Source organism: Coenobita brevimanus, chromosome 93, assembly GCF_032717465.1.
Source record: "Coenobita brevimanus isolate Jiangsu-jjx chromosome 93, ASM3271746v2, whole genome shotgun sequence".
Taxonomy (NCBI): domain Eukaryota; kingdom Metazoa; phylum Arthropoda; class Malacostraca; order Decapoda; family Coenobitidae; genus Coenobita; species Coenobita brevimanus.
In genome coordinates this window covers 22270284-22294941 of record NC_137046.1, presented here as the reverse complement: position 1 = coordinate 22294941, position 24658 = coordinate 22270284, and the positions used below count along the sequence as shown (strand labels likewise).

Below are 24658 nucleotides of genomic sequence, written 5' to 3'. Positions count from 1 at the left end.
GGCCTAATAGTGAATGGCTTGAAGTACCTTTAGTATGGAGACAGAAAAGAGGGGAATATGAAAATGAAGTGGAAAGTAGTGACAAAAGAAGGTAAAGTACTTGGTGCCATGAAAGTCTCAATTCGATACAAAAAAAAAAAAAAATACAAAAGTACAAAAAAAAAATGATAATACTGGAAAAGGACCGTTAAGGACTGTATGTTGATCACGAGGGATAGATAGAATAAGAACGTACAAAATCAGGAATGACTTGAGTAAGGAAGCCTATTGATCAAACAGTATAAGAGGATGTGTGTAGATCAGAGGTTCTTAACCTGAGGGCAACTACCTCTATAGGGGTAATTCGGCGTTCTGATGGGTAACACACTTTCATCAATTTTGTGTGATTTGATAGTATTTTCAAAACAAGTTCCGTATCACCCCATCTCATATATTAAAGGCAGAAACTAGGGTTGGGAGATGATATCTTTTGCAAGAGTTCTTTAGAAATACAAAAATAACCCGAAATTTTCTTTCCCATTTTTTTCACAGTCGGAATGGGGGTAGCCCCACCTTACTATGATACCATCAGAGGAAACGTGACTAAAAAGTCAAGAACCACTGGCTTAGATTGAATGGTCAAATGAAGAAGAGACTGGACATGACTCGAGTCGCGGCGCGTCTTTGAGGTTGTTATTTTGGTGCCCTGGTAACCTACCTTTCAAAAGTGCATCTGATTTCGTGTATGATATGAGACGCATGTGATTCGTGTATAATATGATACGAAATCGGACGCACTTTTGAATGGTAGGTTGTCAGGGTACGATAATGACAACCTCAGAGTCGTGCGCCGCAACTATAGGGTGATAAAAATTGGTATATGTGAGGGACTCTTGGTGGAAGGGCGCATAGAAGCCTAAAACGATGGTCTCATATAGTGAATGAGTACTTGGGAAACCTAGATAAGAAAGCTGAGTAGCCAAATGAACTGACAAATGATCTAACTGCAAGGACGAAATATGTCTGAAGATGAATTAAAAAAGGATTATACCCCCCACCCCCTTTTTTTTATATTGGCAGTCGACGAAATTAGTCTCCCAAAGGTGCCGCATATGGCACGGATAGTTTTTACAAATATGTACGTGTAGGATGAAATTCGTTTCACTGGACGCTCTGTTGACAGTTGTATACATCAGTGCTTTCATTAAATTGTTTCTGAATCATGCCCAGCCCACTTATTAATAAGAAGGCAAAAATTATATTATAGAATTATTATTAAGATGTAGCACTGAAAAGTGTTGAATCAAAAGGTGAATAGATGACGGAAATAAGGGAGCATTTGGGCTGGGAGGTTTTATATTTTCCACATTAAAAAAAAAAAAAAATGTAATTGGTGGAATGCAGCTGCCCCAGTGGGTCTGTACTGAACACTGAATCTCCTCCCATCCCACGTTCTCTCTTGTTTCTGTGCTGTACTCTTATTTTGTTTCTGAACCTTTTCCATCAGTATATTTTAATAATCATTTTAGAATGCACTTCTTCCTAGTTTATGACTTTTTATGGAAGTAGCTACCAAATGCACATAGCCATACCATAAAGCTACTTTTAACTACACGATATAATCGCTACCACGATTATTGATACAGTATAGGTAAAATGCTAACGTGGAATGGGGCGACACGACATGGAGTTTTGCATATTCTGAGAAAAGGTCTGACGGCCGTATACTTAAAGCTAATGCAGTGCCTTTCCTAAGGACCCTATCTAAGCAGTAAGCTGAAAGTTTAAACGGAGAAAGACTTCACTGAGTTTGTAGTTGTTCTAAAACTTTTAAAGTGAAGTATGCTAAGGCTTTCGCAAACTCTGTACTTAATTATTAGTAATACTGTAGCCCTGTACATGCAGAAAGCATAGAATAATGTAACTAATATATATAAAATATTTCAACATGCTAATAATACAATGCAAGTGCGCATTGCAAATGAATTATTTGTTATTAAATCCTGCGGTCTACCTTACGGAGTAATAGATCAAGGACAAGTCGGGGCCCTGATCCGCGCTGGTGGTGACTTCTGGTGACACGCACTATCATTTTTTAAACAGTAGTTAATAGTAGGGTGAGATCCTCAGACTGATTTGTTTAAACCATTTTTATACATTATCCATATAATTTAACTGAATGTCGGACGTTCAGTCAGTGCAATTGGTAATGATATACATGTTGATATACGGTCTATAACGAGAAAGTTACTCTTCATAACACATAGGCCAAACTCTGAAGCGTTGTGAAAGTATCAGATCATCTTAGCGTTTTAATCTCAGGCACTGCAAACTATATTTTTCTTTTCTTTCTAATACAATTTTCAAATTTTTACCAGTAGCATCCAATTCATAATTCATGGTAACCCTTAAAGACGCACAGGACCACCTTATTTTGCAGTTTTCTCAGTTTTTTTCCTTACCTTAGCTCTTCATGAAATTCACCTAGTATTTTCCGATTGCGTTTTCAAGTTTCATTTTTTTTAAATTTCTTTTAAAAGTGGTAAAAAGCGTTTTTATAAGCAATGTTTACAGACGGACACTATCTTACGGTGCGTGAAGACAGACGCCATCTTAGAAAGACTTTTTTTAAGAGAAATTACTCTTATCAGCGCCCATGTATCCAATCCTAATCTAAATTTTCGTAACCTAACCCTACTTTACTTATCCTAACCTTGCTTAACCTATTTTAGACTAATCTAACCAATTTTATGCCAACCTAACCGAATTAGTCCAAATCTGTGAGTGACGACAGACGGACGCCTTCTTAGAACGCCATTTGTGAGTGAAATTACCTTTACCAGTGCCCATTTACCCAAACCAAACCTAAATTTTAGTGACTTAACCTAGCCTTATTTACACCAAATTAACCTAGCCTATTTTATGTTAACTACATTTAACCTAATCTAGCCTAGCCCACCCGTTTTGCAATTATATTTTCACTGTTTATTGATGGATCCTCTTCATACTAGAAAAGACACTTCTGTACACCTATATAAAGTCACTGAATCAAGTCAAGGGTAGGTAATTATTATTATTATTTTTTTTTTAAGAGGTGGCCCTACGTCTCCCAAAAGAATACCCAGTTTTCATATTTATATCAAAAGTATTGATTGAAAAGTATATTGTTGTAAAAGTTTATAAATTATACACACAAACAAGTGCAAATATCTAATATCAAAAATGGGGGGAAATCGTCTTGTTTTACTGTTGATGGACATCGTCTTGACAAAGAATAGTCACGGCGACTCCCACGGTAGTGCTTCTGACATACCAGCTGTTCCTCGGGCACGCAGGGCCACCAACCACCCCATCTCCCTTCATGCTGTCTCAGCATACCATCTAATAATTGAGGGCTTGCTTGTCGTTTTCTTCGTGCGTACAGTAGGGACCAATGTAAGGCCTCTCGACTTGTTGCTTAAGCATACGGCCGTGAGTACTAAAGAATATTTTTGGCTACAACTTGCTAAAATGCTGCTCTAAGTGTGAAAAGAAACATTCCCGTTTGTGTGTATAACTCGCTCGTGTATATCTTTATGACTGATGAAGAAAAAAAAAAACGAAAGAAAGAAGAAGAACTCGACTTTGCGACTGTCATGAAGGTTAGCGGGGTTTTGTGAAAAGGTCTGCACTTAAATAGTGAAAGTTTTTAAGCCCATAGGAGTAAAGCTTTTTGTGGTTGTTTTGGTGCGAACACCCGAATGCCATTTTGAACCTGCAACATACTTACGTGTACGTTGTAATCACTACCTCAATTACTGATGACAAATACGGGTTGAGTGATCAAAATATGACATTTTCAGTTTTCTATGAATTTTAACCTCTTCTGGCTATTTTAAATGCGTAAGGTTTTGATTACGTTTAAGATGGAATTTACTGAACTCTGGTGTGATGAGTGTTTTCTTCGCACAGCTTGTGCCACATATCCTCAGCGGATTCTTTTTTGCTCTTCTCACTTGTTTAGCCGTTGTTGTATTTTATGTTTCTGTCACTGAACTCCTTATAGTCTGCTGAACGAGATGGGTATATTAATGGTCTGTGTATTACTCATAATCTGAACTGGTTCCCATTACCCCGTGAAAACTCTTCATCATCATCAGCCGTTTGAGTGTCCACTGCAGGACCAGCCTATCCCAACCGAAGTGGGGACGAGACAGCCTATGTATCTCTACCAAGTGGCTTAGGCTGTCTGGTAGAGATTGTATGTAGGGTGAGAAGTGCTTGTAAGTGTGACTCGAGTGTTGGAGTGGCTTTGGATGTGTGTATGGTCTGTGAACCAAGTGTAATCGGCCAGTGTAAGCCTACTCGGTGCAAGCATACTTTATAGTGTGCGACACTGGTTCAACCACAGCACCCCTTATGTCCGCCAAAGAAGACATGAGGGGTGCCCGGGCGGGGAGCTAACCCTCGTTCTCTAGTGTACGAAAACGGGCACTTTACCACTGTACCACAAAGGCTTCTTAAATTTAAAATGATCTATAGACAATTTCCAGCCATCCAAAGACACTTCTGTCCAGTCAAGACTAATTATGTTTTCTCACATGTTTCACACATGATTAAGGTAATTTCAAGTCCTTTCTGATCAGCTTTAATCCATTTATCATGCTGGTTCTTTTCTGTCATTGTTAGCTAAATTCCTTTCAGTGCACGTTGTAGGTTGACCGTTATGTTTGTAGTCTGTGGTAATGATTTAAATAAGAGATTTCCTTTACAATATGAGCATCATCAACAGCAACAATAAGAAACTATGCAGTCGCTGCTCTGACATAGCTGGAGTCTTAAGACGCAGGTAAGAAACATACATCAGCATCAATATCCTAACAGTTTTCTCACTAATAAATGAGGTTGCTATTTATTGAAAATAACGAAGGGGAAAGCACAGGAGTAGAAAACTACCAACGCAGCGCGCAGTCAATGGGTCACATTTATTAGTTTATCATTCAAGGCTTTGACTTGACTTTACAGGTTATCCATTAGCTCTAGAAAAAAAAAAAAGTATTCACAACACTTAGGGAGTAGAGCTATCCCGTTGCTTGCCTCCCTCCCCCCCCCCAAAAAAAAGTGCAACCCTTATCATGTGCATCTCTGTAAATGTTCGTACCTCATCCGTCCATTTTAAGCATTTGATAATTTTTATGCTACCACAAATTCCGCAACACACTTTCTTCCACATTCAATTACCATATACATTTATCTTCTTGTCTATTCACACCTCCTTCTATCCTCAGGCTTTCTTATATACAGTCATTTTACCACGCTGTTCATATTCATTCTCTTTGTTTATACTTATCCTTTTAGTACCTTCCCGTCTACCCTCTGCTCAGTAGACTTCCGTACTACACATCTTCCACGAAGTACTGTTCCATTCAGCGTAATCCACACACATTTCTTAACATCATCAGTATAATTTTTCAGACCTGTGCCGTTGCAAAGTCTCACCAGTTACACTAATGTGGGCAATAGTGAACATTCATGCTGTCTATTTGAAGCCTCTGTGCTCAGTCCAGTGATTCAGATCAAGGACATCATAGCACCGACCACTTTTCTTCCTTGAACAGAACCTCTCACCTCTTTACATTCTTTACTGATCTTCTATACCAGTGCACCGAGGTAATGGGATTCATCCATCTATTCAGGTCTCTCTCCATTCAGCAACACACTGAATCGCCATATTCTGTCGACACCAATGACTTAACTCTTTTGTACATTTACTCAGGTGTCTCCTTTCAAAGACGTCTACAAAACTCTGAATCAGCCTATAGAAGGTGTTGTTCATTGATAGCAAGCAGCACAGGATCATCTGAACGCATCATACTTGAGAAATTCCATCCCTAACCTTTCACTATCGGTACCAGCTTCACTTCCTTTTCCATCGCTCTTATTATTTACTTCCGCCATCTTTCCATAAGCACATCCTGAAGAGCAACAGAAACATCACACATAATATTAATCACAACACCACCGGCACTGATCCGTCCATTAAACCATCCGTTTATTCCTACACGTGGATCACTGCCTTCTTAAAATATAGTTACATTATATGGCAGATTTTAATCAATAGCACGCATACTTATCATCTTCCATGATCATTGCAGGTTAATGTTTTCATTAATTTTCATGATCGAAAGTGTTAACTAGTTTGTTGTGCGTCTCACATACATTCTTCATTAAATGTTACGCTGAATAGTTTTAATCTAAACATTCCTTATCACACCGGACGCCACCCTCATCACTCACCAGACAATCTCGTGTCTGCTTTATCTTCTGTACTTTAACACACCCATTCATTTTTTTACAGCAATTGGTAGGAATATTCCACGATAGCATTTCATTCACCGGAACCACTTTCGTACAAGGTCACATTCACAGCCATCTTCTGCTCCACCGATAAAATACAACCCCATTCATCCAGTCTTTCCGGCAGACTTCACATAAACAGTTCATTTTGCATTCATCCATGTATTTTGTCGTTTCTACATATGTTTCCTCAACACCTGCCACCTTCCCACTCATCCTCCTCATTACAATCTTCATTTTTCCAGTGATCACATTCTTCGGAACCACATCTTCTCTTTTACAACACCGTCTGTTCATATTTAGTATCAATTTGGTCCTGTCATTCTCTTTCATTGCCTTTTCAAAACAGTTTCCTCATCCGTTCTTTATATTTCTCCCATTTACACCCTATGCATCTCCTCTGTTTACACTATCCATTCAGATGTTTATGTACCCTTTTAAAAAAGTTCCCCATTTCCAGAATGGTGTATATGTATTTTCCTCCTAATTTACCAATAACCTTTCTCTTTTCTTTGTCATTACTAATCCCTTTGATCACCTCATCCCAAATTATTCTGTCTTCCATCTGGACTCTTTTTTTTTTTTTTTTTTTTTTTTTTTTTTTCCGTACCGGTATCCATTCTAACGTTTCCGTTTCTAGTCTACAGCTCTTTCAATCTCTGTCATTACAATATCACATGAAACTTTAGATTTCCTAGTCATGCATTATATGATTGCACTCATCATATTTTCAAAATCCACTTGTTTGCAGTTCCTTGACCCTAACTTCATTACCATCATTCTTCGTAACTCAGAACAAACATTTTGTTTTATACATGCATGGCATAATATTTGTGATCCATCTAGTTCTCTCATTTTCTTCACTCATCAGCATTTGACATACAGTATATGTAATTTAATTGACAGTCTGTTCTCTGCCTCTTGCTACAGTATGTCAGCACCTGGCTGGCGGGGCTGCAGTGGTGCTGGACGTGACGGCTGGTGGCTGGACCTACGCCCGGGACACCAGTGATCAGTTCGGCTTGCCCTACGTAAGGGTGCAGATATCAAACTACCAGTGGATGGCCGCCGCCGACCAACTTCTCCAAAGCCGCAACGCCACAGATGCCGCTCTCATTTTCGACTCCGAATCCCGTCAGTCACAGTGGTTACTTTGAACATGACAGTTAGCCTCTTCTTACAGGCTGAATTATTGTTTTTATACTATTTCAAGTTTAAGTTTGAATCCCATCTCATAATCCATCTCCGTGATATCTGTTTCTTATCCACCATTTTTCCTTCCGTTCTCTGCATATGGCATTTCAGTATGACTCTTAAACTTCCCAAGAATACTAGGTCATGCATTTATATGACTTACACTTCCCAAGGCTACTAGAGAGGGGAGTCTTCACGTGGTGGTCAGATATATTATACAGACGACTCTGCTGCCCGGTTGCACAATCAATCAGTTTTCCTCTGTCATCTGCAAGAAGAATGGAGGACTGTAGGAAAAGACCACTTCAGCTTGCAGTTCACCAGGTTTACATTCAGATGAACTTGGGGTTGTAACACCAAACTTCCCAAGCATTCATTTGGTACGATGGACCACATCTGTCTCAAGAATGCAAGAGTATAGAGTTAATGAAGCGATCTGTAAAGACTGAATTGGATGTTCTGGAATGGCTGTAAATATTACGGCTCATGAGCGTGGGACATTTTAAGAAAATAGTTACTAGATGAATGGAGAAATTTATTTTCTCTTCTAACAATAATGGACAGGGTGGATAAAGCAGGATGGAGACAGAAAGATAGATAGATTGATAGACACAGGCATATAGATAGATACCGTAGTTAGATAGATCAGGTATGGGACTGAGGCCTGGCCTCGAGCTCGTGGCCTTGGCCTCAAGGTCACATTTTTCAAGACTTCGGCCTCCGCCCTTATGACTGGCCCTGGCTTCAACCTCGGCCTCCGCCCTTATGACTGGCCCTGGCTTCAACCTCGGCCTTGAGGCGAAGTGAGAAGTGTAAAGGCCTCATGACACTTCCGAGGTCAAATCCAGGGGATGGATTAGACGTGGATCTCAAGACACACACACACACACACACACACACACACACACACACACACACACACACACACACACACACACACACACACACACACACATGATCTCACTCTCATCTTCATTACCATCTCTTCTTTACCCTTTCACTCCCCCACACCTTTCTGTTATTTTTGTGTTATTCTCGTAGTCTAGTCACGCTGTTCCAGGAGCTGCCTGTGATCGGCCCACTGATCTACTGCTGTTATTCTCACTTATGCTCTTGCCCAACCTATATGAAACATAATACATAAACGAGAGGATAACTGCAATCGGTCGATTAGTCCAAATAATTAGGCTCTCTTAAAAATAAAAAATAAAAACTAATTTCAGAGTACATGAAAAGTGTATCTTCACAAGTATTTCAGAATTCGGCATAGACGCTTTTTCCTTTAGCTTTTGTTATCTTCATCATATTCTCAAAATTATCCATAATCTTTTGATTTCTGCAGTTAACCTCTCCTCTTATGTATTGCTTCTATGTCAAGATTCCTTTCTTTCCCTTTTTATATACTGTATCTCAATTATTGACTCACCCTTATATACAGCTCTTCTGTGTTCTTTCCGACATCCCTCTCCTCACTGTGTGTGTGTATGTGTGTGTGCGTGTGTGTGTGTGTGTGTGTGTGTGTGTGTGTGTGTGTGTGTGTGTGTGTGTGTGTGTGTGTGTGTGAAAAGTAAAGTCTACCTTCAGTTTAGTAAAGTCGTGGACGAGCAACCAGACCTAAATACAATAAACGTTATCGAATTCACGGAGCAAATACTGTATACACATTGCTGCTTTGGTGCTAGTTTGTGGTGTAGATGAGAGTTTATTGTTTGGTAGTACTGAGGGTCCGTGGGGAACTCTAGCCACACCCTACCACCTTCCTACCTACAATGGCTAAATGGGACTAAAGGACACAAAAATGGTATTGTGGTATGGCGTTAGAATGTGGCGTACGTCAGATGTTAGTCATTCGGTTTATTAAGGGTCAGTGTGGGGCCTTAGACTTACCATAATACATCTCTACATAAAGTGGTTACATGGGAATTAAGGACACTGTTTTCAAAATGTGGTGTAATGGTATGGTGTCAGTATGTGGTGTACATGGGATGTTAGTGGTTGGTTGTACTGAGGACTGGTAGGAGACTCCAGCCTCACCATACCACCTCCTAACTTATAATAGTTATGTGGGTATTATGGATGCAGTGTTCAAAATAATATGGTGTTCCGGTATAGTGTTAGTATGTGATACGCGCAAAATGCTAGTAGGCCTATTTGGTTCCATGAAGGGCCAGTAGGAGACCTTAGCCTCAACATACCAGCTCCTTACCTGCGATGGTTCTATGTGATTTAAGGATAATATTTCCAAAGTATGGTGTTCAGGTATGGTGTTAGTATGTGCAGTACGTGACATGTTGGTGTTCGGTTGTACAGAAAGTCAGAAGGAGATCCTAGTCTTACCATACTACCTCCCTACCGATAGTGTTGTATTTGAAATAAGGACAAAATGTTAAAAATATGGTGTTCTGGTATACAGTTAGTTTGTGTTGTATGTGAGATGTTAAATTCGTATGTGTGTGTGTGTGTGTGTGTGTGTGTGTGTGTGTGTGTGTGTGTGTGTGTGTGTGTGTGTGTGTGTGTGTGTGCGCGCGTGTGTGTGTGTGTGTGTACGAGTATTGAGGACGAGTAGGAGATACTATACCTTGTTTGATTGACCTGTGCAGCTGAGATGTATGGGGTGAGTAGGGTGTGTTTGTTTCGCCGCTGCTGATTGGCCGCAAATGATGTAAATCTACAGCTCTTCTCATTTTAACACATGTATATTTATATTTTTTAATTGCCTGCAATATAAGCAGCCAGTTCAAGTATGGAATGATTTCCGAAGGTAAAGAGGTCAAAATTAGCTTAAAATGTTTACTATTATGAAAGAAAATTAAAGTTGATTATAAAGTTGATAAAACGATGAATGACGTTCGAAGTAAATTATCCATCCACAGTGTACACCCACGTCCGCATGTTGCACTTCAGTACATACCTGCATTTACTTCAATGACATCATCGGCGGCCAATCAGCAGCCGCGAATCAAACACACCCTACTTGTCCCATACATCTCAGGTGCACAGGTCAATCAAATAGACTTTAGCATCACCGTTCCACCTCCCTATATAAAAGGGTTATACTGTAAATTGGGATTCTGTATATTCCATTCTCGTAATTTGCAGATTATTTTACTCAGAAAGGGAAAGTACTCATATTTAAACAAAACTTACATATCAGATATACCTTACGAATGAGATTTTACTTCATCATTAGAGGGGAGCACAAGCATCATCATTAGAGGGGAGCACAAGCATCATCATTAGAGGGGAGCACAATCATCATCATTAGAGGGGAGCACAAGCATCATCATTAGAGGGGAGCACAAGCATCATCATTAGAGGGGAGCACAAGCATCATCATTAGAGGGGAGCACAAGCATCATCATTAGAGGGGAGCACAAGCATCATCATTAGAGGGGGGCACAAGCATCATCATTAGAGGGGAGCACAAGCATCATCATTAGAGGGGAGCACAAGCATCATCATTAGAGGGGAGCACAAGCATCATCATTAGAGGGGAGCACAAGCATCATCATTAGAGGGGAGCACAAGCATCATCATTAGAGGGGAGCACAAGCATCATCATTAGAGGGGAGCACAAGCATCATCATTAGAGGGGAGCACAAGCATCATCATTAGAGGGGAGCACAAGCATCATCATTAGAGGGGAGCACAAGCATCATCATTAGAGGGGGGAAAAACATTATCGCTCCGCCATTACCAAGGCAGAGCGATAATGCTTTTGCCCCCGTCTATGTTTATGTGTGTGTGTGTGTGTGTGTGTGTGTGTGTGTGTGTGTGTTTTCCCATTATATCTCATGATCGGCTTGAGCTATCAACATGAAAACTTCAGGGTTATCAAGATATGGTCAAAATCTTGGCCGAGTTCGAAAATAGGGACTCTGGATCAAGGTCAAGATCGGCAAAACGGCTGCCAAAGGTCAATTAGATCTTTTCGCCCGCCTTTAGCAGCATTATTTCTCACGAACGGCTTGAGCTATCAACATGAAACCTTCAGGGTATCAAGATATGGCCAAATTCATCCATACCCCCCTCCTCCCTTGGCTGAAGCCGCCGCCCCTACACCCCTGGGGGGCACGGCTACCGCCCCCCCACCGGGGAGGTGACCCACCACCAGGTCTCCTCCTTGTCTCCCCCCAAGGGGGGCCGCCCCCTGGCCCCCTCCCGCGGCCCCCACGGGGGCGCCACCCACCCCGGGGGGTGGGGGCCGAGCTTGTAACTTGGCCAACAACAAATTTTGGAGGGCGATTAGCATTCGGTTGCCGAATGTTTTTCTTTCATGAACAGTAATGAATCTTCAGTAAATATTCTTTCCTGCTTTTCCTGTAGTAATCAGCCAGTAACACTCCACAAAGCAGTACTCTGTGTGTGTGTGTGTGTGTGTGTGTGTGTGTGTGTGTGTGTGTGTGTGTGTGTGTGTGTGAGTGTAAACATTAAGTTTCCTGTAACCCACCTCACCTGTCCTCTTGTCTGTGTATCTACTAACTACTGTGGTTTGTCTCAGCCACTTTCTCCTTTTCTAATCACCTGACGTTGTCCTTGACGTGGTCTCGCCTACCTCACTGTTATCTAAGAATACATTTTTCATACCAGTATCAGAAACTCGGCTGTCTTTCACTCAACTGAAAAATTAAAATTATACATTTTTCTATCAATCTATTGCCAGACCCCTAAATCCTACAAGGGGTGCCCACAAACAAATTGCCTCCAAGTCGCCCTCTCCCCGCCATTTCACTGTCCTGCTCCCAGCTCACACTCCCCTCTCTGTACCTTTCCACTCCATCCCTCCATCTCATCCTTGGCCTCCCCTTCCCTCTCCCCCCTCCACCTCACTCACATACACTCTCCTCGTCAGTTTCTCGCTCTACATCCTCTTCACATGGCCAAACCACCTCAATGTGTTTCTCCCAACACTTCCTGTCACATCCACATCCACACCACAACGCTCCTTCACTTCCTCATTTTCGGTCAGTCTCTCCATGTGACTCCACAGGCTCCTCTCAAATAACTCATTTCCACTGCTCTCACTCTTGACTTGTGTCCCTCTAACAAGGTCCAAGCTTCACATTATTCCATCTATTTAAAAGAGGAAAACATATGCACCAGTTAAGTAATGTCAGATTTTCCAAAAGCATGGATAAAATATTGTATAATGGTTATCTTCTCGATAGGCCTCACGAAGCATTCATTGCAAAGTTCTCGCCTCGTGGTTTTCTGAGAGCCTTGGTCACCACCTCGAGGCCGAAGGGAAGGAAGGAAAACAGATGGAGAGAGAGAGAGAGAGAGAGAGAGAGAGAGAGAGAGAGAGAGAGAGAGAGAGATGAGGAAGAAAGAAAGATGGCTGGAAGAATTAAAAAGTTTCATCCTTTCCTTCCTTCGGGTTTCTTATAGTGCTTGACCTTTATGTGGGCAGAGCTGGACCAGGCTCTGTACTACCTGGTGGAGGGGTCTGTGGTGCGGGTCATCGTGCTCAACGGGGTCAAAGACGAAACAACCAACACCCTCACCAAGATGCGGCCAGCACCTTCATACTACGTTATCATTGGAGAAACACCGCAGCTAGTGGATCTCTTTTCGAAGGTAAATTATTCTCTCTCTCTCTCTCTCTCTCTCTCTCTCTCTCTCTCTCTCTCTCTCTCCAGGTGACCCTAAACTGAGTGACAAGTCAAAATGTTCAGGAAACCATTTACTACGCTTTGTGATAAAGATATAACCTAGGCTTCTGGTCTTGTAGGGCAAGGCGCTCCAAGCGGATGGAGCCTGTAGGAGTTTACATCTGAGTGGTGTTTTGCTTTTGTTTAATCAGTTAACTATGCCCAAAGGGCGACAGACCTAGTAACAGAACCGTGAGACCAAGTATTAGGTACACAGGAACTCGTGTCGCGCAGGTCACGCTGTCTAGCCATATAAAAATATCGGAGTTTACAAGACAGGAGTCAGCATCCACCAAAGTATTATGTACAGAGGAGCTCGTGTCTCGCAGGGAAAACTGTTTTGTCTCATTGAAATACTGGAGTGTACAATACAGGAGTTAGTATCCCAAAGTATTATGTACAGAGGAACTCGTGTCACGCAGAGCACTCTGTTTTGTTACTGGAGTTTACAATACGGGAGTTAGTATCCACCAAAGTATTATTTGCAGAGGGACTCATGTCTTGTAGCAAAGACATATTGGAGTTTACAAGAGAGGAGTTAGTTTCCACCAAAGAGTTATGCACAAAGGTGGAAAGAGTTATGTACAAAGGAACTCGTGTCTCTCAGGGCAAGCTATTTTGTTTCATAGACATTGTCGGAGTTTACAATACAGGTGGTAGTATCCACCAGTGCATTATGTACACAGGAACCCGTATCTCACAGGGCACGCTGTTTTGTCACAGAGATATATGGGAGTTTACAATATATGAGTTAGCATCCACCAACGTATGTACAGAGGAACTATACCTCATACCAATTAATCTGGCCAGGCATGTATGGCAACATTGTTCCTGCCGAGATTCGGATTGGCTGGAGGTGTTTGTTCGATTTCGTTGTTGCTAACACTGATACTCTTTTTATTATCAGATGTGATACTGAGTTTGTCGACAATACAATCGTCAAAAGCAATACGAAATCCGTTATATACTTATCAGCAACGAATTTTTTGTAGGAAGATAGAGATATGAGTCAACGAAGTATTTTAACAGTCCAAGTCAAGGTCAGCATTCGAACAATTCCTTTAAATCTCTGACACTCCGTAATATAACAGAAAACTAAGGAAACCTGCTTAATCTAAGCGTTGGTATAACACATTTAAATTTTACGATCAGTCCGCACTGTGATAATAGAGGATATACAATGAAATAGTTTTCCTTTAGCCTACTTTGATTTTTCGCGATTTTTTCAAACCTCCCTCCCCGCAGAACTCGTCTTTTCATTAGATTTTTTAATTATTCAGAGTTGTGGGACGATTTAAGGGTGCGGACTGATCTTAAAATTTAAATGTGTGTTATACCAACGCTTAGATTAAGTAGGTTTTCTTAATATTCTGTTATATTACGGAGTGTCAGAGATTTAAAGGAATTGTTCGAATGCTGACCTTGATTTGGACAGTTAAAATACTTTGTTGATTCATATCTCTATCTTCCTACGAAAAATTCGTTGTTGATAAGTATATAACGGATTTCGTATTGCTTTTGACGATTGTATTGTCGACAAACTCAGTATCACATCTGATAATAAAAAGAGTATCAGTGTTAGCAACAACGAAATCGAAAAAACACCTCCAGCCAATCAGAATCTCGGCAGAAACAGTGTTGCCATACATGTCTGGCCAGATTAATTGGTATGAGGTATAGTGTCTCACGGGGCAAACTGTTTTGTTAATAGATGGATCTGAGTTTACAGCACAGGAGTTAGCAACCACGAATGTGTGGATATCGCACGAGAATGATACCTAAATGATTGTCTGTAAGTAGATAATTACATAAAACAGTCATGGACTACCCCTGAGGCAGTGGGTCCCTGACTGAGGGACACTCAAGGCAGTACTGCTGAAAGTTGTTGGCGTTAGGACAGTGACATAATTTGCAGAAGGAGAAGTGAGACACGTCCCCTGTCTCAGAGATTTGCCACACAGGGCGATCAGTCATCTGAGAGGTAGTTCAGTTTTACTGCTCACAGAATGCTACTCACGAAAAAGTGAGACTGGTCACCCCTTCATTAAATTTCGGGTCTGAGTTGCCTAGCTCCAATCACCTACTCTTCTGGTCGGGCAAAAGATGGATGGATGATGGAATATATACCGGGTAAATTATATATATATATATATATATATATATATATATATATATATATATATATATATATATATATATATATATATATATATATATTTACTGTATATCTGTATCTATCTATATGTATATAAACAATCTACTTTCCTTAACCTTTTCCACATTCATCTACATGGCTTACCAGTATATCCGGTCAGTGTTCTTTCTCAAATGTATTGTGTCTGTAATGGCGTAATTCAGACTCGTGAATATTTTTATCCCGTTCATTTTAAAAACCAGCCACAACCAATTCCATAATACCCCCTTTGAGTTCTAGAGGCCCGGGACTCGGCTACCGTAGTTAAGTGAACTTAAGGATTGATGACCATCCTACTTTCTTTGATGCCATTATGTGATCGAAATGCCCCCAGTCATCTTTCTAGTATCGAACCTGTTAAAAGCCGTCATTCCGCTTGGGACGTTCTGACCACTAGACAACCAGGCGGTGCTTTTATTACCTCATCACATCTTCCACCCAGTCCTCCATAATCCCAGCTGTTAACCTTTCAGTGCCATTATTCCTTACAGGCTTACGTACTATTTTGTTCGTGAGCTGCTTCTTCGCTTTGTTATCACTGACTCATTTTTCCTGAATTCGCTGATGTTCCCGTATAATATGAGACTTATATGACCTCCCTCAGGCTGTGAAGAAGAATCTGGTGACACGAGACTCTCGCTGGACTCTTGTAGCCACGGACGTCAGTGGGGATCCGTTTGAGTAAGTCTTCACACCTTCGTTTTAATTCATATTTTATTATTATGCTTGAGAATTCAGCAATGTTGGCTACTTGTTTAAAATTTCAGTTCAGCGATGCTATGCAGAAGATTAGATTTTGATGTGTCAGTTAAGCGATGCTATTCAGATTAGATTTTGATGTGTTGTAGAGTCCAGTTTTTACAGGCAGCCATTAAATCCACATTCTTACTCAAAGTTGAAAACTAACGATAAAAGTTTAAGTGCTTAAACATGTAGTCCGAAATTGCTGTATTAGATTATGCTTATATGATGGAGAGAACTCTTAATGTGCTGTTAAGAGTTCTCTCCATCACACACACACACACACACACACACACATGACGTCATCAAACAACTGCAAGTAATTTTGAAAACATTAAAAACAAAAGAAGCACTCAAAGAGCAGCTTGTCTCAGGGCCAAATATTTAATTGCCTGACCATTGCCAGACTTCTCAAAATCAAATTATTTCATTCTTGCCTAACCTTAATCCCGCCACCAACTTTGGTTCACATCAGATAAGGACAGTCGGAGTTGACTTTCCCCAGTGCCCTTCGCCTTTGACCTTTCCTGTAACCTTGGCCTTTGAGTGGTTGTTCACAAAATGATTTTTTTAAATTTTTTATTAACCAAAAATTTAGTCTGCATGAGATAAAAAAGCTTTTTAAGTCGACCCTACCATGCGACCTGACTTTTTACATATTGCTCTCACAGTTCTATCGGTCAACCTTTGTGTGATCCTTAACCAATCCACCAAGTCCGATTCACATCCTCAGAACTGCTATATTTTGTTTGTACTGAGAAACACTGGACAGAAATTTAACCTTCCCTTGTGACCTTGATCTCTGACTGACAACTATTTCCCTTGTTCTTGGCTGTCCCTTAACATTTTCACAAGTTCAGTTCAGGTAAGATCATAACTCTCAACTGATCTTCCCATGTGAACTTGGCCTCTGACCGTTCCCTGTGACATTGATCTTTGACTGATAGATCTCCAAATTGAACCCGATTGTTCCTGCTTTATCGTCAGTCCTTCCACTAAGTTTGGTTTAAATCGGACAAAACTGTTGAAGTTAACCTTCCCCGGTGACCTCGACCAATAGTCCATTGTTCTTAAAAGAAAAAAAAAAGACAGATATACTCCTTGAGTGACCCATCCACCAAGTTTGGTTAAAATCGGAGTTATTATTGCCTGCCTTTATCAAGGCGAGGCAAAATAGTTTTTGCTGATGTGTGTGTGTGTGTGTGTGTGTGTGTGTGTGTGTGTGTGTGTGTGTGTGTGTGTGTGTGTGTTTTGCCAAAATAGCTCGAAAAGTTGTGGACAAATTTTCACCAAACCTTTAGGAAATAACAACTATTTGGATGTGCAGAAGCCTAGTACTTTTGGTGAGGATTTGATTAGAGATGACCGAATGCCAGCTGCCATATTTTTCTATCAGCCACCATTTGCAAGGCAAGGCGATATAGTTATTGTTGGCTTGTGTCTGTGTGTGTATGTATCTGTGGGCAAAATGTCTCAAAAATATTGTGGACGAATTTTTACCAAACCTTCAAGAAATTGCAACTATGTGAATGTACAGAAGCCTATTACTTTTGGTGAGGATTGGATTAAAAACGACTGAATGCCAGCCTCGATTTTTTTCTTTTTTTCTTTTTTTTTTAGGGATTGGCTTTTTGTGAAACGTGGTGACTTTGTTCCGTAGAGTTTTGCGAATCTTTATCGCCCGTCTTCAGAAAGAAGAGGTGATATAGATTTTGTCTGTCTGTCTGTCTGTCTTAAACTGTTGCGAAAATATCTTGTCTTCAAATCTGGTTTATAGGTAGCTGGTACCTTAGCAAACAACATATTTTGGTGGGCGTTTAACATTCGACCTCCGAATGCTTTTGTTTCATTAACATGGATAGCCTTTTTTTTTTTTTTTTTTTTTTTTTTAATGTGGTTACTGAACACCATAGAGTTTTGCGATTTTTCTTCGAATTTGTACCTTAGGCAACAACATATTTTGGCATGTGATTAGGATTCGGCCCCTGAATGCTTTTGTTTAACTTTGTTAACAGTAACACCTATGAATCGAAATCTAACCTTGTCCTGCGACTGTGGCCTTTGTTCTGATTGTTTTCAAAACTAAATCACTTCATTCTTGCCTCTCCCTCAACATTTCCCCAGGTTTTGGCGAAAATTGAATAAAAACTTTAAGCTGATTTTGCTAGTTCAGTGTTTGACCTAGCCCTGTGACCTTGACCTTTGACCTGTTGTTCTGAAAGTAATAGGTTACTATATGTGTTGTACCTCAGCCCTTCCACTAAGTTTGGTTAAAATCAAGTAAAAACTGTCAGTTATTTTGTTAACACACACACACACACACACACACACACACACACACACACACACACACACACACACACACACACACACACACACACACAGGGAGTCATCAGAGGCAGACGTCCGACATCAGCATTCTGTATCGAACCAACACGGCCAGTGGCATTACCTAAATTAGTGTCTTTGAATGAGTCAAGCTTTGTACCTGGTTAGACTAAATGATTTTTCATTGTTAAAAGGAAAAAAATTAATAAGTTTAAACAAGACTTGTTCAAACAGAAAAAAGAACTACGAGGAAAAAATGCGCTGAGTCAGCTGGGTTTGTTTAGACTACAGCAACACGGGGAAAGTGTACATACTCTGTAAGTACATACTCTGTTCTTTTATTATTGCAAAATGGATACATACTTTAGTCAAACAAATTTGGAAAAGAAAAGGGATAAACGTAAAAAGCAAAATGATGATTTCTACCAAGAACTGGTTGAAGTGGAGACTCACAATAGACTGGTTGAACGTGTAAACAAACTAGAAATGGCTTTCAAAAATGAAATTGATGAAATAAAGAAGCAAATGCACTTGCAAAAGGAAGAGACAGAAAAACTAGGAAGGGAGACCAATAAGAAAGACACAACCATCAGTGAACTAACAGTGGAAATGAGTACGCTTAGGAAGAAAGTGAGTGAAATGGCAAGTACAGTAGTCAATCACGAGAGTGTTATGGAAGAGTTCAAAAATGACACAGAGACAATTGGGCAAGCAAGCAGTCTTATGGACCAGAGCAGTGATATTGAGGAGAAGATAACACAGGTGAATGAAGCTGTGCAAAGCTACAAAAATGATGTAGAAACCACGTATGCTGAAATGGTGAAAGTAAAGAAAGACTTAGAAACAAGGGTGGAGGAAAAAAGCATTAAAAAGGATGTGAAAAGAATAATCCAAAACAATCCAAAGTTAGTCAGAGATTCAGTAGAGATAAACAAATCTATAGTAATCACTGGTATAGAAGAGGAAGAAATAAAAAACAAGATCACAAGAGACAAAAAGGAGATGGCAAATGTAATGAGCTTACTGAAAGAAGTATCAGAGGAAATCTGTAGTAAAGACATAGAGGAACACAAAAGGTTAGGGAAATACGAGAAAAGCAAAACAAGACCTCTAAAGGTGACTTTCCAGAGTGTAAACACTGTGGAAGAGATACTAAAAAATGCAAAGAATCTTATGGAAAAAGCGGAGTTCAAAAATGTATGGATAAAAAGATGCCTAACACAAGAGGAACTGGAATTACTGAAAGAGAAAAGGGAGGAAGCAAAAACAAAAAATGAGGGAAGATCAGAAGAGGAGAAGAAGAAATTTTTTTTACAAAGTAATAGGATTGCAGGTACGAAAGTGGTACACAAACAGGATGGAATAAAAAGGAGGAAGGTAGTAAAACCATGTCATGACAAGTATATAAACAAAATGATAAAGTTGGTGTACTCAAATGTGGATGGAATGGTATCTAAATTACTAGAGATGAATGATTATGTCAGAGAAAATGAACCACAAATAATATGCCTAACTGAAACAAAATTAACACCAAGGATATCCAATGACATATTAAACTTAGAGGAATACAATATATGGAGAAGAGACAGAAATTTAAAAAAAGGAGGAGGAATTATAATATTAACTATGAAAAATCTAAAAGTCAAGGAAATAAACCTAGATATACCATCACAAGTAGAACTGATTGCAGTAGAGATCAACACATCTGAAGGTAAAGTAATTGTAGCCAATTTGTACATGCCACCCAGATCAAACACATGGGAAAGAGACGAATATGAGGACCTGGCAGAGAGTACAATTCAAAGTATAAGATGATTATTACATAAAATGGAAGAGAAATCGGAAAGAATTATACTGCCTGGGGATTTCAATACAAATATAAATTGGAATACTCTAGATATAATTAGCCAAGAAAGCTGTTGGGACCAAAAGCTCCTGGATCTAGTACAAGAGTTTTTCCTAACGCAACATGTGAGGGAAACCACCAGAAAAAGAGGACTTGATGTACCTTCAGTGCTAGATCTAATATTTACTAGGCAAGAAAATGATATTGACAGTTTAATATATCACCCTCCACTCGGCAAAAGCGATCATGCAGTACTAACTTATAACTTCAGGATAGCATATGACATAGTAAACAGCAATGACAGGTACAAAAAGAGCCTAAACTATAAAAAGGGAAATTATCAAGACCTAAAGAAGTATTTCTTAGAAGTTGATCGGGAAAATGAGCTTAGAGGACAAGATTTAAATGCTGTATATAAAAAATTCTGTGAATTTTATGAAATAGGAGTCCAGAAGTACATCCCACAGCACAAAGAAGCAGATAAGAAAATACAGAAATGGTTCAATACAGAATGTAAAAAATCAAAAGAAAGAAGAGATTTGTTGTGGAATAGATACAGAAGACACAATAGTGAAAGGGCGTATAATAATTACAAACAGGCAAGAAACGACTATACAAGAATAAGGAGGGAAGCCCCAAAACAGTTTGAGGAGGATATAATAAATAAAAGTAGTGATCAACCAAAGCTGTTTTACAACTATATCAGAAGCAAAACCAAAGTAAAAGATATAATACAATCCATTACGGACGAGGAAATCACTTATACACAAGAGAAAGATATTTGTGAAGCACTAACTAAGAATTTCCAATTAGTTTTTACAGAAGAAAAAAATTTTGAGAGGAACTATGTGGAACACGCATGTCCACACATACTACCAGATATACAAATAGCAGAAAAAGTAATACAGGAGGAGTTAAGTAGATTAGACAGAGGAAAAGCAAGTGGTCCTGATGAAATTTCATGTTGGGTATTACGAGAATGTGCAAAGGAGTTAAGTAAACCATTATTTTTAATTTTCAAGAAATCCTTGAGTCAAGGTAAACTACCTGATATTTGGAAAAAAGCAAATATTGTTCCCTTATTCAAGAAAGGAAATAGACAAAATCCACTCAACTACCGACCAGTATCACTGACCAGTGTTGTAAGCAAGGTATTAGAAAAGCTTATAAGAAAAGCTTGGGTAAATCATCTAGAAGAACACAATATGATAACAGAAAGACAGTTTGGTTTCAGAAAAGGAAAATCATGTGTTACAAATCTGTTGAGCTACTATGACAGAGTAACAAACACAGTACAGGAAAGGGAAGGATGGGTGGACAGTATCTATTTAGATTTCAAGAAAGCTTTTGACACAGTACCACACCAAAGACTTTTATGGAAACTGTACCATCAAGGAGGAATTCGAGGCAAACTGTTTTGTTGGATGCAAGACTTTCTCATAAAAAGAGAAATGAGGACAGTACTAAGAGGAAACTACTCATCATGGAAAGAGGTGACTAGTGGAGTACCACAGGGTTCAGTGCTGGCACCAATCATGTTTTTAGTGTATATAAATGATATAAACAATAACACTGGAAATGAGAGCTATCTGAATATGTTTGCAGATGATGCAAAAATACAAAGGAGAATTACTAGCACAGACTCTTGTAGGGAGCTACAAGAAGAATTAAATAAACTTCATGAATGGAGTAGTACATGGCAAATGGAATTCAATGTGGACAAGTGTCATGTAATCAAGTTTGTTAAAAGTGGAAAAAGACCTGATTGGGATTATAAGTTAGGAAATAAAACCCTATACACATCAGAAAGAGAGAAAGACCTAGGTGTGATTATCAATAACAGACTATCTCCGGCTGACCACATTAGCGAGAAGGTACGGAACATGTATACACTGCTTGCAAATATGAGAATAGCATTCACATACATAAATGAAGACATGCTAAGAAGGATAATAACATCATTCATTAGACCAACCCTGGAATATGCATCAGTAGTCTGGAGTCCTCATCTCAAAAAGCATATAGACAAGATTGAAAAAGTTCAAAGGGCCGCTACAAGATGGATACCAAGCTTAAGGGACCTAAGCTACGAAGAAAGACTAAATAAACTGAATCTACCAACACTACAGGAGAGAAGGAAAAAAGGTGACATGATAATGCTATATAAGTGCATATCATGGAAGGAGAAAATAGACATAAATGATTACTTAACATATGGAGAAGCATCAGCAAGAGGACACTGCAAAAAACTGCATAAGAAGAGAGGTGATAAAGACGTAAGGAAATTCAGTTTCCCAAACAGAGCAATTGATCAATGGAATGCACTACCGAATGAAATAGTGTGTGCCAAAACAATTCACAAATTTAAGGATATGTACGATAAATATGGTTTAAGACACGGGACAGTACGAGCTTGACTCATTCCTGTAAAGATACAATTAGGTAAGAACACACACACACACACACACACACACACACACACACACACACACACACACACACACACACACGCTTCTAAAAATATAACACCGCTCTCGTTTTACGACAGTGGATGTAAATATTTCTTGTCTGACACAGGCACTCAGAGCACTGTCCGATGATTTTTGCCTTGCACTGTAAAATAACCAGCACAGTGCCACTAATACCTACCCTTTTTTGGAGAATAATACTACTATATAACTTAATCTGAACAAACTTCGCCGAGAAACTGGAGTGATTCCGAATACCCTTTTAAACCTGTTCATAATAGATCAGGGTATGACACTTTCCCAGAGCTAATTGAGTTAAAAGAAAAAGTTAAATCAAAGCACCGTGAGCACAAAGGAATAAAAGTAATGAATAAGGACTGAAGTTGTCCGGTTACTAACATTGTAAGCAAATTATATTAGCTGTTATTCTATCTTGAAACATGTGTTGCTTTGTGTGTATGTGTGTATGCGCACACACACACACACACACACACACACACACACACACACACACACACACACACACACACACACACACACACACCATCCCTCAAATCGACTAGTCACCCGTGTGGCACGTCTTGCATCTATAATTAATAAAGCCATTGTGAGTTTGGGGGACAGGCTTGCTAGAGGCGGGGGTAGACGAGAGGGGGTGCAAGAAGAGAGGAAGGGGATAGGTGAAGCGGGGAGCAGGAGTGTGTGGATAAAAGGGACATGCGAAAGGAAGAACGGTCAGGTACATTGGAAAAAGGTGTAGGTGCAGATACATCACAAAGACTCGTCCTTGTAGCCATGTCAAGCCATGACTCTACTGAACAATGATATACTCGTAGATACCAAGTTCCTTAATATGCAACTAGTGTGTTACTTATACACGTTTTGTTTTTATTTATCTACTTGTTTGCTCAAGTAACAGAGCAAAGGAGATAAGAGAATCTTCCCCAGCTTTTGCATAGAAAACATGGGATACTACTACTCCGTAACTTCTTCGCTGATGAGCAGTTAGCTATAATTTATAAGAGTCATGTGCTCTCTCAGCTTGAATATTGCTCACCCTTGTGGAATGGATGTGGAGAGGTTGCATTAAAACAACTAGATAGGATTCAGAACAAAACTGTTAGAATTATTAACAACCCTACCATTATAAATAAACTGCCTGCCCTGCAAGTAAGAAGGAATGTTGCCTCCCTTGCATTAGTTTCCAGATATTTTTATGGTAATTGCTCAGACGAAGTTGCGTCCATGGTGCCACCTCTCCATGCCTTTCCTCGTGCTGCACGGGCGTCTGGTAGCGCTCGTGACTGGAATGTCACTCAGCCATGTTGCGGAGCTTCTGGCTATCAGAGTTCTTTCATTCTCCGAACTGCATCTCTCTGGAACTCGCTTCTCCAGAGTTGTTTCCCTCCAAAGTTCAACCGACGGCTGTTCAAGTCTAACTGTTACGGATATTTTATGAACAGAAGACACCAGTAATCTGGTGTATGGATAATTTTTTTTTTCGTTTGTTTTTCCTTCCTCCGTTCTTTCTGTTATTAAAAAAAAAAAAATGGTGATGTGAGGAAGAACAAGAAGGCAAGAAATTCACTGAACCGCGCTGAACCCCCGAATCACATGTCCTCCTCCATCCTACCCACAGTACTTGTGTCCACTGTCATACTTTCTTCTGTGTCAGCAAAAATCGAAGGGGTAGTTCGCGGCCCTGAGTGCCTAAGCAGGCGCGCGCGCACGCACACACACACACACACACACACACACACACACACACACACACACACACACACACACACACACACACAGACGCACAGAGTAAGTCAGAAAAGACATACGTTCAACCCAGTCCTCCCTTTCAGAGGTGAACTCAGCAAGGAAACAGGAAATAATTAAAGACAGCTTACTGCAAAGGTAATTCATGAGGATC

At 39.9% G+C, this 24658-nt stretch overlaps 1 protein-coding gene across 1 annotated transcript in view; it reads left to right on the top strand.

Annotated features, from left to right (window-relative positions):
• Positions 1-24658, top strand: part of Ir8a (Ionotropic receptor 8a) — a 180433-nt gene that overhangs the window by 43141 nt on the left and 112634 nt on the right. The window contains exons 3-5 of the mRNA XM_080282267.1: positions 7246-7449; positions 12920-13086; positions 15959-16035. Coding sequence (XP_080138393.1) covers positions 7246-7449; positions 12920-13086; positions 15959-16035 — 448 coding nt within the window. The remainder of the gene's footprint in view (positions 1-7245; positions 7450-12919; positions 13087-15958; positions 16036-24658) is intronic.